This window comes from Trachinotus anak, unplaced genomic scaffold, assembly GCF_046630095.1.
Source record: "Trachinotus anak isolate AG129_WGS33_773 ecotype Australia unplaced genomic scaffold, CSIRO_AGI_Tana_v1 ptg000026l, whole genome shotgun sequence".
NCBI lineage: Eukaryota > Metazoa > Chordata > Actinopteri > Carangiformes > Carangidae > Trachinotus > Trachinotus anak.
This window is the reverse complement of record NW_027273877.1, coordinates 8,703,096-8,718,443: the sequence shown is the minus strand read 5'-3', so window position 1 is coordinate 8,718,443 and position 15,348 is coordinate 8,703,096. Positions and strand designations below refer to the sequence as shown.

General features: G+C 44.4%; 2 protein-coding genes across 10 annotated transcripts in view; one reads left to right on the top strand and one right to left on the bottom strand.

Moving 5' to 3' along the window:
* Nucleotides 1–15,348, top strand: part of zranb3 (zinc finger, RAN-binding domain containing 3) — a 145,463-nt gene that overhangs the window by 29,487 nt on the left and 100,628 nt on the right. The gene's annotated exons all lie outside the window — the stretch shown is intronic.
* r3hdm1 (R3H domain containing 1) overlaps nt 1–15,348 on the bottom strand; it is a 46,437-nt gene that overhangs the window by 17,298 nt on the left and 13,791 nt on the right. For 8 of the 9 annotated variants that reach the window (XR_011685220.1, XM_071463943.1, XM_071463941.1 and 5 more), the window contains exons 4-12: nt 7,408–7,531; nt 5,942–6,020; nt 5,126–5,185; nt 4,364–4,504; nt 4,009–4,117; nt 3,730–3,825; nt 3,266–3,291; nt 2,914–2,967; nt 2,009–2,241 (exon numbers count right to left, since the gene is read on the bottom strand). Coding sequence is in view for 8 of the 9 variants with exons in the window: in XM_071463943.1 (XP_071320044.1) it covers nt 2,009–2,241; nt 2,914–2,967; nt 3,266–3,291; nt 3,730–3,825; nt 4,009–4,117; nt 4,364–4,504; nt 5,126–5,185; nt 5,942–6,020; nt 7,408–7,531 (922 nt within the window). In the remaining variant the exon portion in view is untranslated. The remainder of the gene's footprint in view (nt 1–2,008; nt 2,242–2,913; nt 2,968–3,265; nt 3,292–3,729; nt 3,826–4,008; nt 4,118–4,363; nt 4,505–5,125; nt 5,186–5,941; nt 6,021–7,407; nt 7,532–15,348) is intronic. The other variant, XM_071463945.1, reaches the window with a different exon arrangement.

Below are 15,348 nucleotides of genomic sequence, written 5' to 3'. Positions count from 1 at the left end.
AGGAAGGACGGACATCACAACCTGGTGTTTAAGGGTTGAGAAAATTTAATGTTTGCTGCCACCGGGCCACAACATTTTTCCTTTAAGTGACCTTTTTATGTGTCCGGAGGAATTATTGAATCTTTTAAATCCCCTCCACATTGTTCCTTCACTTGGATGTTTGATCTTTACTGTACAGAGTTGGATGCTACAAGACTGTTTTCACATTCACATCAAATCTTATTTTGTTTTATGTGTGTAAATGTATCAACAGGAAATGCGTGACATCACAACTGGTCTGGAAGCCAATTGGGATCCAGTAAGAAACTTAGACAAGTATGGTGAGGAAACTTAAAGCCTCTTCAGCCTTCAGTGATGTAGGAGACAACTTATCCAGCAGTTTGGCTTTTGAAATAAACAACAGTAACACAGAGGGAGTAAATATAATACTAAGAATTTTTAACTGAACTGTTTTGTCTCAAAAGCACATCACAAATTGTATTATTATTTCATTATCAATTAAGAAGAGGATATGTCTGTATGTCCCAGAACATGTCTGGATGAGATCTTAGTCAAAGTTGCAATATGACAATTTAAAAAAGCTCCTTTACAGTCTTTTCTTTAATGAAAGTACATAAGTCTTCTGAAGTATCACAATGATAGAACGCATTATGAAGCAAAATGTCACAGTTTAATTGTCATTTTTATTACTTATCATTGTTGAAGGTATCAGGTAAAAACCATGTACACTCAATGGGTTATTTTCTGTAAGCTGGTCATATGGTTTGTATGATAAATATTTATATGCAACTAATGCAACTTTGAACTACATGTGTCAAATGCAGTATAAACTGAATTACACGACTAAAGTAAAAGTATGCATTTAAAAATCAGTGCTTGAGTAAACGTACTTGTTGCTTTCCACCACTGGATTCAAAATAAGAGAAAATTTAAATTTTTATGTAAAATTTTAGTTCAAAAAGGCTGAAAATGAAAAGACTAGAGTGAGGAAGAATTTATTCTTTTTTCAAGTAGAGTTTGCTCGGCTCGCAGCCTGTTGCAGGGAGAGGTTATCTGAGGGCTGAGGAGGAGGGCAAAGGCAGGAGGAGACGGCAGCACAGGCGAGATGTCTCCTCGACTTATACTCCCAAAACACACAGTGAGGGCAGCCAGCCGCCTCGTAAACAACTTAAAAAACTGCTCAGGCAGGAAGCCTTCTGCTGCTACCCCTCTGCAAAAAAAAAAAAAAACTAGGAGTTGGGTAAAAATAGAAAAATGTCAGACAGAAGCAGTGGCTGAGAACAAAATGGAGAGCAGAGGCCCACCAAGGATTTCTACCCTGAGATCCAGAGGACGAGCCCACGGTGCAGCAACACGTTTCATTTAATCTCAGCCAATCAACTTACAAACGAATCATATTTGCGGAGTAAGCGCGCGCAGCTGGGGAGAAGCCCCAGCTTCATGTCGATGACTTCTCAGTGCTCGCGCACCTCCTCATCGCCACGTTGTCTCACGGCTGTTGTTACGACACTTTTTCAGAGCCTCCTCCGTCACCACGTTGCTGCGCGGCGAGTAGTTCAGATGGCCCACAGACTTTATTGAGCAGGACAACAGACATTTGTTCTGATCACACCTGAGGTGCTCTGAACGCTGGAGGAATTTGCTTGAGTATATAAACTGTTTGTATTTCTGTTTCACCCACAGTACCATTTAATTAGTGGATTTTTCCTCCTCATGTTGGGACGTGGGTTTTTTAAATGACACGCTCACTAAGCAGCCTGGGAAATCCCTCCATCTACTTGTAGAAGATAATCGGCATCAATCACAGAGCAGCTGAATCTGATGAAGCATTGTTTCTACTAAGAAAAACTATTCATTCAAACATGTGGATGCCTCACTGAGGTGCTTCTGCACTGCTTTCTCTCCTTTTAAACAAACTGAGGCCACCGCCTTTAGCATCGGGAGCAAATTCCAAACACTGTGCTCCAGCTGTGTGATCCAGCTCTCCAGCCCCAGCTGTCTCTCTTGCCTGTTTTGGAGAGCCTCCCGGTGCTCTTGCTGCTGGCCGTGCTGTCCCCTCGAACAAGGCCCGGGGAAATGCCACTGAAGCTGCTGGCCTTGGTGATGGCGGGCCGCGGGGCGAGCCGGTTGGAGCTGTCCGAGCTGTCGGTGCTGCTCCACGGCCGCGGCTCGCTGTGCCGGGGCAGCGTTTCCGTCTCCGAGCTGCTCTGCCTGCTGGCGCCCGACCGCCCAGCCCGTAACCTGTGGGAGAGGGAAGTTGTATCTATAATGTGAAGTGCAAAAGGTTATTTGCTTACCGCTAAAATAAATTTGAGAGGATGGAGAATTTTGACTTTTTGTCTCAGCTCTAATCTTCAGGAGGCATTTTAACAATGTCCCGCTCATCTGCCACAAAATTACACATGTAAAGAGGAGAAAACAAAACCAGACACCTACGTAAAAACTGCTTTTAGAAAATAAAAGATGCATCTCTATATTCCAAGGCCTGTAGATTACTGAGTTTATCTTAAACACGGCCTGCAGTCATCTCATAAAACCACATTCAGCCATGATAATTCTTTCTTTTGTAGGTGCAGCAGCAGGAATGAATCTCCCCCCACGAAAACATTACGTTCCTGTGTGATCACTGCTCGATCAATAAAAAGATGACATCTTCAACAAAGAGGGTTTGGTTTAATTGGCAGGCTTTGGTCCGAGTCGCCTGTCCCACATGAAAGGAGGGAGGCCTGGGCAGAAAATCCTATTTAACAGCAGCTTTCTTGAGCAGCAAAAACAAATCCTCAGATCAGCAGTCCTGTTCCTGAGCGAGCTGATTAATGCAGACGGCGATTCAAAGGTTGTTTTTTTTTTTTTTTTTTATATTTCTCTGCCTGCTGAAAGTGGCTGAATGACGTGCGACGGGGGTGGTCGTACCTGAACATTTGCCGCCTCTGTTGGGTGCTCATGCATGCGTCTTCATCCTGAGCACTGGAGGGAGGGAGAGAGGTATTACAGAACAGCTGCTGACAAAATGAGATATCCACCATTTTAAAGCGTGACAGAGCTGACTCTAATTGCTGCTCCGACAGGAAAACTAGAGGAGTGATTCATTTAAGAGTGAAGGAGCCTTAGTTACACGTTAAACAGTGAAATCAGCTCTGCTTTGGCCTATTAACCATCAATTCATCATCCATACTACATGAAGCTTTTTGGAGCAAAATGATCACTCAGTGAGAGATGAAGCAAAGCCAGGGGTCATGTGATTCATGCAATTTTCACTGCTTACCTTCTGTCTAGTATGAAGTGATCTCCCTGTGGGTGAAAATGACATTTACAGTCAATTACAGTTGCAGTTAATTCACACAGTTTGTCCTCTCAGACGTTCCTCTCTTTGCATCTGAGCTCTGCACAAAGCTACGGTTCACATCTCGGTGTGATGGAAAACAAAAAAAAAACAAACACCTCTCTGCATCCTTGAATTTACCAATAAATATAATATATTTAATACTGCATCAGGAGCTTTGACCCCGGTCCACCCTCTTGCAGGTCTAATCAGGAATTTGACTCCGAATCCGAGCTATAAATTCATAAATCCAGCAGTGTGGTAATTGGAAAGAAGAAATCTACTGGATTTGCACATGAATAGAAATGACACAAAGATTTGTGCAACATGCCCCCCCCCAAAACTCCACCCCCCTCACCACCACCACCACCCCCACCCCGCAGCCCGCCTACACTAACAGCTCTCACATCATGTGCAAATATCCTTTCTCTGGCTCGCTGGTACTCCTCCTCCCTCTCCTCCATCGATTTGCTCCTCTTGTCAGCTTTCAAACGCATTCGAATCTGGCAAGGACACACACACACACACACACACAAACACACAAACACACACACACATACCGACACACACGCTTCTTTAGCAGCTATGTCAGGGACGCCAGATTGTCCCACTCTTCCCAACATGTCAGAAATGAAAGTGACAGCTTGGTGAGAGAGAGAAAAAAAAAAAAAAAAAAAAACACCTACCGTGCTGTCTTCACGATCAAAGCTGGAGTTGTCTCGTTTGAGAATGTAGCGTTTCTGAAAATCGTCCGCCCTGTCTTCCTTGATGTGCTCTGAGAATTTCTGATCGGGTCTGTCGGTGGGGGAATTCACGGGAGTTTTAGTGGCAGCTTAATTTCAGGCAGATGCTGACAGCAGCATATGTTAACCAACAAGCAGGGCAGGAAACCAACCTATCAGTCGATTGATTGCAATAGCTCTGGCTGCAGAACAAGAAATGTGACGGTCTCCTGTGATAAGACTGATCCTACCCTCATCTCACTCTTAATTATTCTGAATTTCACTGAGGGAAAATGATAAAACATGACAAGAGGCTCACATTCTAGTGTTGGTGGTTTTGTTGATCACCACTGATTTTCCACTGGGGTCCACATTGTGGTCCATGCCAAAGTAGGCTGCCACTCGATGTAACAGCATCCTATGGTAAGACGTCATGGGCGGGAACTTTCTCTTTTGGCTTCTAGAGCAGGACACAGAAAACACAAGAGTTTGAATATTTACTAAATACTAAAAAAGAGGAACGAGGAGTTCAGCACATGGAGGGCAAGTTAAGCTTCGTCTGTTTCATCTGGTAGTCGTCTGTTGTTGTTCTGTTGTTCTGTTGTCACCGTGTAAGGATGTTTCTGCTCTGGGGTTTATTTTGAAAAGTTCACTGGAAGGGAACATTCAGCCCTCAGCAACGCTAGAAAAAAAACCCATCAGCGGCAGCGATTCAGACTCGCTAAGACACTAAATGGAGAATTAGATGACGAGAGCCGGCAGTAAGTTCAGAGCCTCCTACTGTAGAGCAAATATGGCTACAGGCTGTACAGAGCAGCCACAATCAAAACAGCAGCACCGATCAACAGCTGTTCGTCTTAATTGAGTGACATCAAGCACAGACTGTCTCCAAGTGTAAAGATCCGTCTGTGCTCATTTTCTAGAGAGCTCCTGGTTTTCAGAAACAACTTTGTTAAAAAAAATAAATAAATAAAAATAACTAAAAACTACACCAGCTGCGTTCACTTATCAAGTTCTTCTTCTCTGGTTAAATGTGCTTGAGTGAAACCAGGTGCTGCGGTAAAAATAATAATAATCTTACTCGTTATTGCTGATGAAGTCCAAGATGTCCTGTTCCAACTTCAGAAGCATGGTTCGATCCCTGAGAAAACAAAATATACACATTTCACACACTTCACAGCCTGTAATCTTTTTACTCCTCGGGCTGTAAGAAAGATTCTCAGTGTGTAGAGTCACCATCACAACACTAAAGGTCCGGTTACACCAGGAAGCAGCACAGCAAAATTCACGCAGGACTTTCTAGAAGTTTGGCTGGTTGCTAAGCGAAATTGTAGCTTGTAAGCTAACCGCTAACATGCAAATTGGGAACATGCTAATCAGAACAGCATTGTGTTCTCAGGATTATACGCAATTTTCACTCATGCAAGAGTTAGCACTTCTTTTATGGACCAGTTTTCGCTCCAACAGAGGAGGTTAAATAACAGTGCATGATGTAACACAGCTGATAAGCTACGATAGCTTCCTCTATTTTGGAGACTGTTTTTCCGCTCCGTCGAAGGTCAGCACTGTCAAGACGGTTTGCTTTTGGTCAACGGTGCAAACTCCACAGCCAGAGTTTACTCAAGCTGAACTTGAAAATGTACTTGGATTTAATTTGCCATCCTCATCATGAGGATGAAGGCCACAAGCTGAAACGTGTCGGTCTAATAAACTGTTTACTGCCAGTGTTGCCGGAGTTTAAGCGCCATCATAAGCGAATCCACAGATTTTGGCACTGCCACTGAAATGAACTGATTTCACCACTAATGCTGATGTCACAAGGCCTTTAGGAGTCTGAGTGTTTGAGCATCACTGCAGTGTTATTACTCAGGTGTGTGTGTGTGTGTGTTGAGCGTACCTGGGGTTACCCTTCAATGTGTTGACCAGGAACTCGTGCAGATCGATGCCAGTTGAATCGGTGTAGTCTTGACTGGAATCTAACCGAAAAGAGACACAAGTCCTGTTTCAATAACCAACATGGCGGACTTTGAAATGAAGGCAACCCATCACAGATCTCATTTCTCAACAGACTCTAGATTCCTCCCGAAATCTTCAAGCTCAAACGTGTCCCAGTTATAAAACAATTCCTCAAGTTCACCAGCTTCCTTTTTTCTCAGTGTAATTTTATTTCTATGAACAACAAGGAACTCGAAATGTTCCACCTCGTTAACTCCCCCAAATTAATGATAAACAGTTAATGAAACGCCCGTTGTGAATATTGATATGCAAATTAATCAGCTTGTCATTCAACTGTTTGCGAGGGGGAGAAGGAAAAGTCAGACTGCACATCAGAAAAGAGAAACTTCAAGGAGGGTGACACTGTTGACCGAGCTATTTGATGGTTGTTATTGGCGCGACCAATATAAAAAAAAAAAAAAAAGCTGGCAGCTTGTACCGGCAGCGCTGCCAGCTGAACCATTTAATAAATGAAGAAGTGGACGGATAACGAAGTTGACACCGGAAAAAAAAACATGTTCCCGTGCACCAACAAAAGGGATGGGACCCATCAGTGGGAGTCAGGGACCACCGGAGCTCGTTCCCCTCGGTGGGTGTCTGGTTTCTATAATTGGAAGCTGCCTCATCAGTGGTGTTGCTCCACAGAGGGGAAGCAGACACCTTTATACGCCTGTGGGAATCTGTATAATTGCTTCACACCTTGAGCTTGTCGCAATTAACTGAATCACGCCAATTATCGGCCCATAATGAGATATCATTTAAAACGGAGAAGTGCTTTTGGACAAACTGGAGGGCACTGCGCCAGAGAAAAAAAATGTTTAGGATTGGATGCTCCTCGTGACATGGTAAAGGATATAATTATTAGCAGGCTGTAATTTGGCTGAGTGACATGGATTGTATGATAAGTATCATTAAAGCATTTGGCTTCCTTTCAACACTTTGCCACAGAGGCACTGTCACCAAAATGATATCACGGGCTGTATAAATATATTTTATATATACATATATTATCCTGTTGTGTTTTCTATATATAAATTCCAATTTTTGGATGTGGGGAAAAAAAAAGCACATGCATCTTTCAAGCTCCTTTTTTGGGAGTAAGCAATGTTTATAAATGAGACCCCAGGTGTTTGGGATGTAAAGAAAGCTGAGGTGTTAATGGAAATATTTCAGCTCCTGTGACTGCGACGGCAAATCTGTTCCACTGACATCAATCTCATCAAGCCCTCATCAAAATTTCTAACCCTAAAATGAAACCAAACTCATTAAAATAATTAAAATAGAGCTGCCACTGATGCTATGGGGATATAAACGTGTTAAAATGCTTAAGAAGGAGAAGAAAAGGGTGAAGATGTTCTGATTTCTCACCTCTCGACAGCCTTTTCCTCTGCGTTTTCTCGGGTTTGTCCACCTTGTCACAGCTGTCCTCTTTCTCAGCTTGGTCCTGCGCGGCTCGTTCTTCCTTTTCAAAGGGCTGGAGAAGGAATCCATCCTGGTCGGGGGGGGAGAGGAAAAAACAATGACTGAAAAACTGCTCAATTCAGAAGTACGGGTTTGAAATTATTTCTCAAATGTGGTGCGTTGTTTGCCAAATGGCCTCGATTGAACTGTTTCGGGAAACTTCGACTAGCTACCGCACACAAGTGCAATAATGTCAGCATTTTACAAGAGCGTCAAATGTTAAATGTGACCTGGGTCTGTTCTGAACGATGAACAGACATGAGACGTTAATTTAGAAAGGAGGCATTAAATACGAGGCATTTAATTCTCTCTGATCTTGCCTGAGGTTCTGGGTTAATTAGAGAATAGCATGGGCAAAAGAGGCCACTGTAAGACACTTAATAAACTCTCCTGGTTTATCATCGAAAACCTGTTTCCTTGCTGGTAATAATGCGCCTGCGTCCATGAATTCCAAATCACTATGGCAATTAATCTGCCAGATTAGCTTGTTTTTATTAAAGCACCTGAATAAAACATGAATTTGAGGCTGAAATTAAACAACACAGCACATTTCACGTCTTAAAATTCAACAGAATGAGGAGCTCGCTGTAATCCCTCTCCAAATGTAAAAAAAGAAAAGGAAAAAGAAAAAGAAGAGGTCCTAAAATCAACCGTACTGGTGTGAGATCTATTAAAAATGGCCTTGGTTTACCCCCTGGTTCGTGCTCCTCCTCACCACACACCCACACACACACACACACACCCACACACACACACACACAGACTCAGAGCAGTATCTGATTTGCTTTTCAGGCGATTCCACAAAGGCTGAAAAGGAAAGCTGAATAGAAGAGAGGGGTTGCCAGTGCACCGTAAGTGGATTAAACACAACTCTGGAAAGCTAACATCAGAGAGTCTGTGAGTGTGTGTGTGTGTGTGAGAGAGAGACAGAGAGAGATCTGGATGAATGAACGAGTGAGAGGAAGGGGTGACCTGATGGTGGGAGAGCAGCTCAGAACCGAAAAAGGTCATGAGTTTGATCGCTGTAACAGCTGCGGAGCCAGATAATGAGACGCCGTCACTTTAAGACGATCTGAATATATGTGAAAATGTAAAATGCTAATGAGAAACGTGACTGACTAATTGCCTGAGCGAGGAGCGGGAGAGAGTGAAAATGAGTCTAGGAATCGCGTGTTGTGCAAGTGACAGCGAGTTCATCTATGTGTGTTTGTGTGTGTGTGTTTTTTTTTCTCAAAGCAAAGGGATTTTTTTTTTTTTTTTCCCCTGGCAAGAAGCGGTGATGTTTGCTACTTAATGCCACCCTCGGCATCACATGGAAGCCGCCTGGTTGATGTGCAGCTGTTGCGAGCTGCCTCATTTGTTTCCTGACATCCATTTACCTTGAGATAAAGGAAAAACAGCGTGAAAATGATGGTCTTCTGAATATGTAATGAACGTGCTGTCAGTCTAAAACAAAAAAAAAAAAAAAAAAAAAGAAAAAAGAAGAAAGTGCGGTGTATTCAGGGGCCCTCGACTACCGGGCCATTGATTGGAATTGACAGGCAGGCGTGCAGAGGAAGGGCAGATGTAGAGTTTCAAGACGTGGAGACGGTTCGGACAGCCTATAGATCCATACAGCCCTTTGTTCATCCTCACAGCGTGACAGTGGAGGCAGTAATGCACGATGGTGAACAATGGGAAATGTTTGGATTTGATAATCATGAGGGTTTGAATGAGAATCAGTGATCCTCCAGCTGAATGTGTGCTCCACTAATGTGTTTCCTCTCCTCTGTCTTTATTGCTTTACCTTGCCCCTCTAGGTTAGTCTGCCGCAGAAGGAGTCTCGACTCCGGGCCCAATAACAGTAGCGGGGGAAATATCAGGAGTATTCAATTAGAGCGCTCCACAGCTCTCTGTAGCTGACGTGTGGAAATTGTAATTTCCTCGACATGATTGATGGCAGTAATACAGGACGTCGTGTGAGTGCAGACGATGCGAGACTGTTGTGGGAATAACACCGCCCTCTGGTTATGGAGCTTGGTGCTGACTGGCTGAAACGCCTGGAACAGATACACCTGTGTGTGTGTGTGTGTGTGTGAGAAAGCGTGCCAGGAGCTGTGCAGAGTGGCATGTAATGGAGAAAGTTTGATCAGAGGGGGGCTGTGCCCGGAGACAGGGCGTAAAAGAAGAGTTGATTTAGCAAAGTGGCGCCGCTGGAGCTCTACACTTTCTGTTTTGATGATGTGATGTTTTCATCAGGCGGTCACGGCCAGGTATTTAATCATAGCTGTCAGACGAAGGCCGCTAATCAAGCATCATCGCAGGTCTATCTGCTGTATTATAATGAGCTGGAATGAAGAACTGATCCCAGGTCAGCGGTTCGGTGCTGTGCATGTGGGGGCTGTAGCTGAACGCTGAGGTGCTGGAGAACCACCTACGCCACAGATGACTGAGCTTCACAAAAAAATCCACTCGATATGAATAGAGCGTTTTTTTTTTTTGTTTAAAAAATAAAAATTTAAATTAGGGATGTGCTGGTATCAGATTTACATGCTATGATTATTGGGCACTTAAATATTTACAAAAAACAAAGCCAAACAAACAAATTATTTAAACTTTTCAGAAATTGCACTGGATTCTATTAAAAGCCAACAAACTGAACAATAAAGTGTAATCACAGCTAATACACCATAAACAAAGGCAGGTTGGTTGTTTAAAGTTATTAAATGACTCTAAATGCACCGTCATTTATTCACCCTGTCTCGCTCAGGGCCTGATGTCGATGTCTTCTGATGTCAAGCGCCTGTTCAAATTTAGCCCAAATTCGAAATGAATTCACAGAAAATTGTCATAAGAAAACACTGATTCCTGCGCGTTTCCCTCTGTGAATATAAAGGAGGTGGCTCGGAGGAGCTGCCACAGCAGAGGAACAGGGGTGCAACAAGATGATGTCATTAAAAAGCCAACAGTCAAATCTTAAATTTACAATGTGGAAAAGATGGTGGAAATATGGCCTTTATGAACATTTCTCAAATTTCAACTTTTAAAAAAAAAAAATTATTTCCATTCTTTCCTTTACAATCAAAGATCATGATCTGACTCACCTGCTATAAGATGTTGTGGAGAGCAAGAGCTTGAAGTAAATTTTACTTACTGGGTGCTAACAGCTAAAAGGCAGAACGTTAAAAACATAACGGTGGCAGACTGTCGCACACTTGTACGAACTAATATGCTGAAGCTATATGCTATAAAATGCATATCGTCTGTCAGTGACTATTATGACCCGGCATCTGTAACCTTGCAGCGTTTAAGTAGGTGAACTTGCTAATGTTAGCATAGCAAGTCATGGTCAAAGGAGCGAGAGCTGGACGGGCAAGGAGCCTGACTCTCTGGTTGTTTGGCTGATATGAAGCCACTGTGCTGCGTTCATGGTGCCCTCTGAAAGCTCCAGTAATCTAACAGAAATAGCAGATAGTAAAAATAGTATACCGGCACATCTCTAATATGGATAGACTCTGGTTATTGAGGGAGGCTGTTACCTGAGGTGCTGCTGAAGGCTCAGGAATAGGGCAAGGAAAGGACTCTTCACACACTGCCAGGCTCCGCACGAGCTTTAGCCTGGTGTTGGACTAAGGGGGAGGGGGGTGCAGGTAGGTGGGCACAGTTAAAACCATGCACACACGAAACGGCATCAATATCATCACGCATCACAGTGGCAAGCCGAAAAAGTAAAAACAGAAAACAGCCAGCGAGCACAATCAATTTCGTGCAAGCAAATAAAAAAAAACAGTTTCAGTATTTCACAATTTAGCTGACAAATCTTTTCCCGGAGCGATTGCAGACCTGTGGCTGCAGATCCTCTCAGATAACTTCATCAGAACAATCTTAAGTAAGAAAAAAACAAGAGTAAGCATTTTCACATAAACCAAATCCCTCTCATGTTTTTTCCTGAGGGAACATCAACAGCAATGCAGCAGGCACACGGGGACGCGTCCCTTTCTAACCCCCTGTATTCTCAGACGCCGCCTCCGCTGTCATTCATGTCATCCCAATATATTGCACTGAGGTCATTCTAGACGTCTGCAGCAATGCGCACGATAACAACTTGCTTGACGGGAAACAAGCAAACAACGCAACGCAATCCAAGTGCACATGAGACATGAGGTCGGAGCCTCCTTGCACAACATGCATGTCGAACGTACCGTACCTTAGAGTACTTCACAGGCTGTCCATAGGTAGGGGAGGGGGCGCAGGGAAGGAGTGCACAAGGAAAAAAAATCAAAAATTAAAAAATCAAAAAAACTAAATAAAATCAAACAAACCACAGAAGTTTGGAGGGAAGAGAGGACTGTTACTTTAAAAAAAAAAAAAAAAAAAGTGGAGAAGTTTGAATTAAATATGACTGGCCTACATTTTGTGCATGTGTGCGCTATCGGCTCTGCAAAGGAGCACAGCAATTCAAGATGGCAAAAAAAAAAACCAAACCAAAAAACCAAACATATAACCTCATGCAATGCCTGTGTTTTTATGTTTGCTCCTCAACTGAAAAATTTAACAGACAGAAGAAAATTTAGAGGCGAGAATAAAAATGAAAATCCCCTCTGCAGCATGAAATCTCAAGTTGAACATTCACAGTTTCCTGGGAGCATGAATTAATTTCTGCAGAGCATATGGTACCAAAGCGGTTGCACTGTAGGGCCCCTCTCTCTCTGACACACACACACACACACACACACACACACTGCAGAAAACAAAAGCCAGACATTTGGCTGGAAGTGATTCGGGTCAGTTTCGTGCGTTGCTCTCAGCTCCATTTCGCTGTCATGTGAATCAGACCCAGGCGCTGGAGATGAGGTGCAGGAGGCCGAGAGAAAGCAGCCACCCAGCAGTGTGTGAGACAGCTCGGTGCCTCTGCGCTTTACGCACTGGTGGCTGTCTGTCTGTGTGTGTGTGTGTGTGTGTGTGTGTGTGTGTGTGTGTGTGTGTGTGTGTGTGTGTGTTCGTGTACGTATAAACAGAAGGTCTCTCAGTAGCACGCACAGAGGAGTGGAGGATGGGAGGAGGAGAAGGAAGGGGGGGGGGGACCTGGCAGGAGCCATTTCAGTCTAAATTGTAACAGAGCCCAGTCCTCTGCTTCCTAATCCCAACATGCATCCCCACACACACACACACACACACTCTCTGTCCTTCCCACCTGTCCTCTAAAAATCAAAGGACAACCCCTCCCCTCCCTCATTGAGCTTGAGGGCAAAGTAACACGTATAAAAAAAATTGAAATGGACCACTGTTCGCCCATCTCCGATGCCTGTGACCTGCCGCGCCCCTTTCTGTATCAGGTAATATGGATGTGGAGGAGGGGAGTGGTGGTGGTAAGAGGGACGTGGAGGGAGGGGGGGGGGAGGGGTGGGGGGGCTGGGACTGTGAGCGCACCGCTACACCAGCTAATTGAGTGGCGTGGGGCCGGTGGGGAATGAACAATGCCGGCAGGAGATAAAGGAACGGGAGAGGGGGGGAGAGGGAAAGGACTGAAGTCAGCAGAAGTAGGACGGCCACCAGCCACCTGTCCTGCCGCAGAGGACGGAGCCGGAGAGCTGGAGGCAGATGGTGGCAAAGTCACCCGGTCTTTCCAACACCCCCCCCCTCCCTCCTTTCCTCTGTCGGAATGCTTTTCTGCCCCCCTCCCCTGCCCCAGCTACAGCTGCCTCCTCCGCTGTTTCTTACCCTCATTCCCTACCTCACTCCATTTCCCCCACAATGAACAGTTGAAGCGTTTAACCGATGCTCTGACACAGAGCGACAGAATTAGCTTCACCTCCTCTACTGTGGAAATTACCAGCGGAAAGGTCAGGGGATTCGGTGCCGTCAGCACGTCTTCATATATCCCGCGGCCGCAAAATAATTACGCTGGGGCGAGTTTTAGGAAAAGGAGTAGAATGAGAGGTAAGGCGTTGACACAGCCTACATTTAGAGAGGTCACAAAAACATTACAGGTGGTGGGGAAACAATTTAAAGTGGGACATGAGGGAATTTTTCACCGGCGTCACCACAAAATTCAGTCACTGCCTGAATATTAGGAAAGGATTGGTTTACATGCAAAAATGCAGAATTACATACAGCATCGGTTGCACTGTGCTGCTGTAATGTTTGCTAAACAGCGGCCACGAGCGGCAATTACAAGATGATGGCTCATGGAATCAGCTGATTAAAGGAAAAGTTCGGACCCGTTTGCTTGTCTTGGGAAATATCTACATTTGCTTCTTGCTGAGAGTGAGACGAGAAGATCGATCCCACTCTCATGTCTGTATGCTAAATATGAAGCGACAACTAGCCGTCAATTATTTTAGCTTAGCATAAAGGCTAACAGCAGGGAGCAGCTAACATCTTTCACTGTCATCACTCAAAAAAAGGCATTAAAATGTTGTCATCCATGGACAGAGCCAGAGCAGCTGTTTCCTGTTTCCAGTCTTTAGGCTAAATGCTAAATATGAACCCACAACTAGCCATTAATTGTTTTAGCTTAGCATAAAGCCTGAAAGCAGGGAGTAACACCTCACTGTCAAGCCTAAAGAAGGCATTGAATTTTGTTAGCGATGGACAAAGCCAAAGCAGCCATTTCCTGTTTCCAGGCTTTATGCTAAGCTAAGCTAACTGCTAATGGCTTTAGCTTTACATTTCAAGGCACAGTTATCAATCTTCTTATTCAACTCTAGGAACAAAGGGAATAAAATGTCGATATATTCCTGTAGCAGACGACCTGACTGAACTGAGAGCGGTGTCCCGGCGGGGAACAGTCATAAAAGCTCAGTATCTGTGTGGTTTGTTAACATGAGCCACTGTAAGTTACTGCTCATACCAGGCCCAGTGAAGCTGTAGCAGCAAAACTCCTGACTGTGTTGGACTGAGCAATGGCGCGTTTTATTGCTTATGAAGTCAACTTTTCATTTCCAAGAGGACAGAGTCTCACTTCAAGTTCCTTTTTGCTCAGAACAGCGTTGTGGGCTGTGGTTAGTTACTCTGACGAGATTTAGTGAGAAGAATGATTTAAAGAGAAATCTTTCCTCCACTTTCTTTTCCCCGACTGCTCACCTTCCTGTTTTTCTTCAACACCATGTCTGTCCTGTCCTGTCCTGTCCTTTTACCTTCCTCCTCTCCTTGATCCCTCCTTCTTACAACCTCTCAACTCCTCCCACCCTCCCTCTCCTGGGTCCCCTCCTCTCTCAACTGCGGCTCCCCCATGCTGGTGTCATTCTGTTCCTCAGGGTAACAAAGACACAGGAAGTTGGTAGATAAGCCAGGATTTGAGCTCCAGATTATCTGCTTGCCTGACTCTCTCGCTCTGCCTGCCTCCAACCACAAGGCCAGATTGGCCTGAATCCTATTTTTAGGCTGCAGCCAAAGAGACAATCCTTTTCCTTTCCTGGATTTTGTTGCCTTGACCACACTTGAAAAGATTTCACATTGTGTCGCCAGTTTTGCTTTTTAGTGTCCATTCCTCTGCGGGCACAAACCAGTCCGCACCAGTTTTCCTTTTTAAAAGCCAAATTAACAAGTGGAAATTTTCTGCGGTCCCAAAGCACATTTGTTGCTACGACATGGAGACCTAATTAATTAGCAGTTTATTTGAAAGTGATCTCAGCTGTCCCAAATCCCCAGCAGATCACCGTTTAAATGTCTCCCATGGAGGATACATGAGATTCACTGGTTCGCACGCCCAAATGATTTTTACAACTTTCTCAGCAGCCGGGCAGACGGGAGTGACCGACCCTGTGGTGAAGCAGACTCAAGCCCTGCATTATTATTTCAGTCAGTGCAGATTATACTTCTCAGGGATAATTTTTGCTCGCTGAAGCAGCCGGGGAAAATCATCTC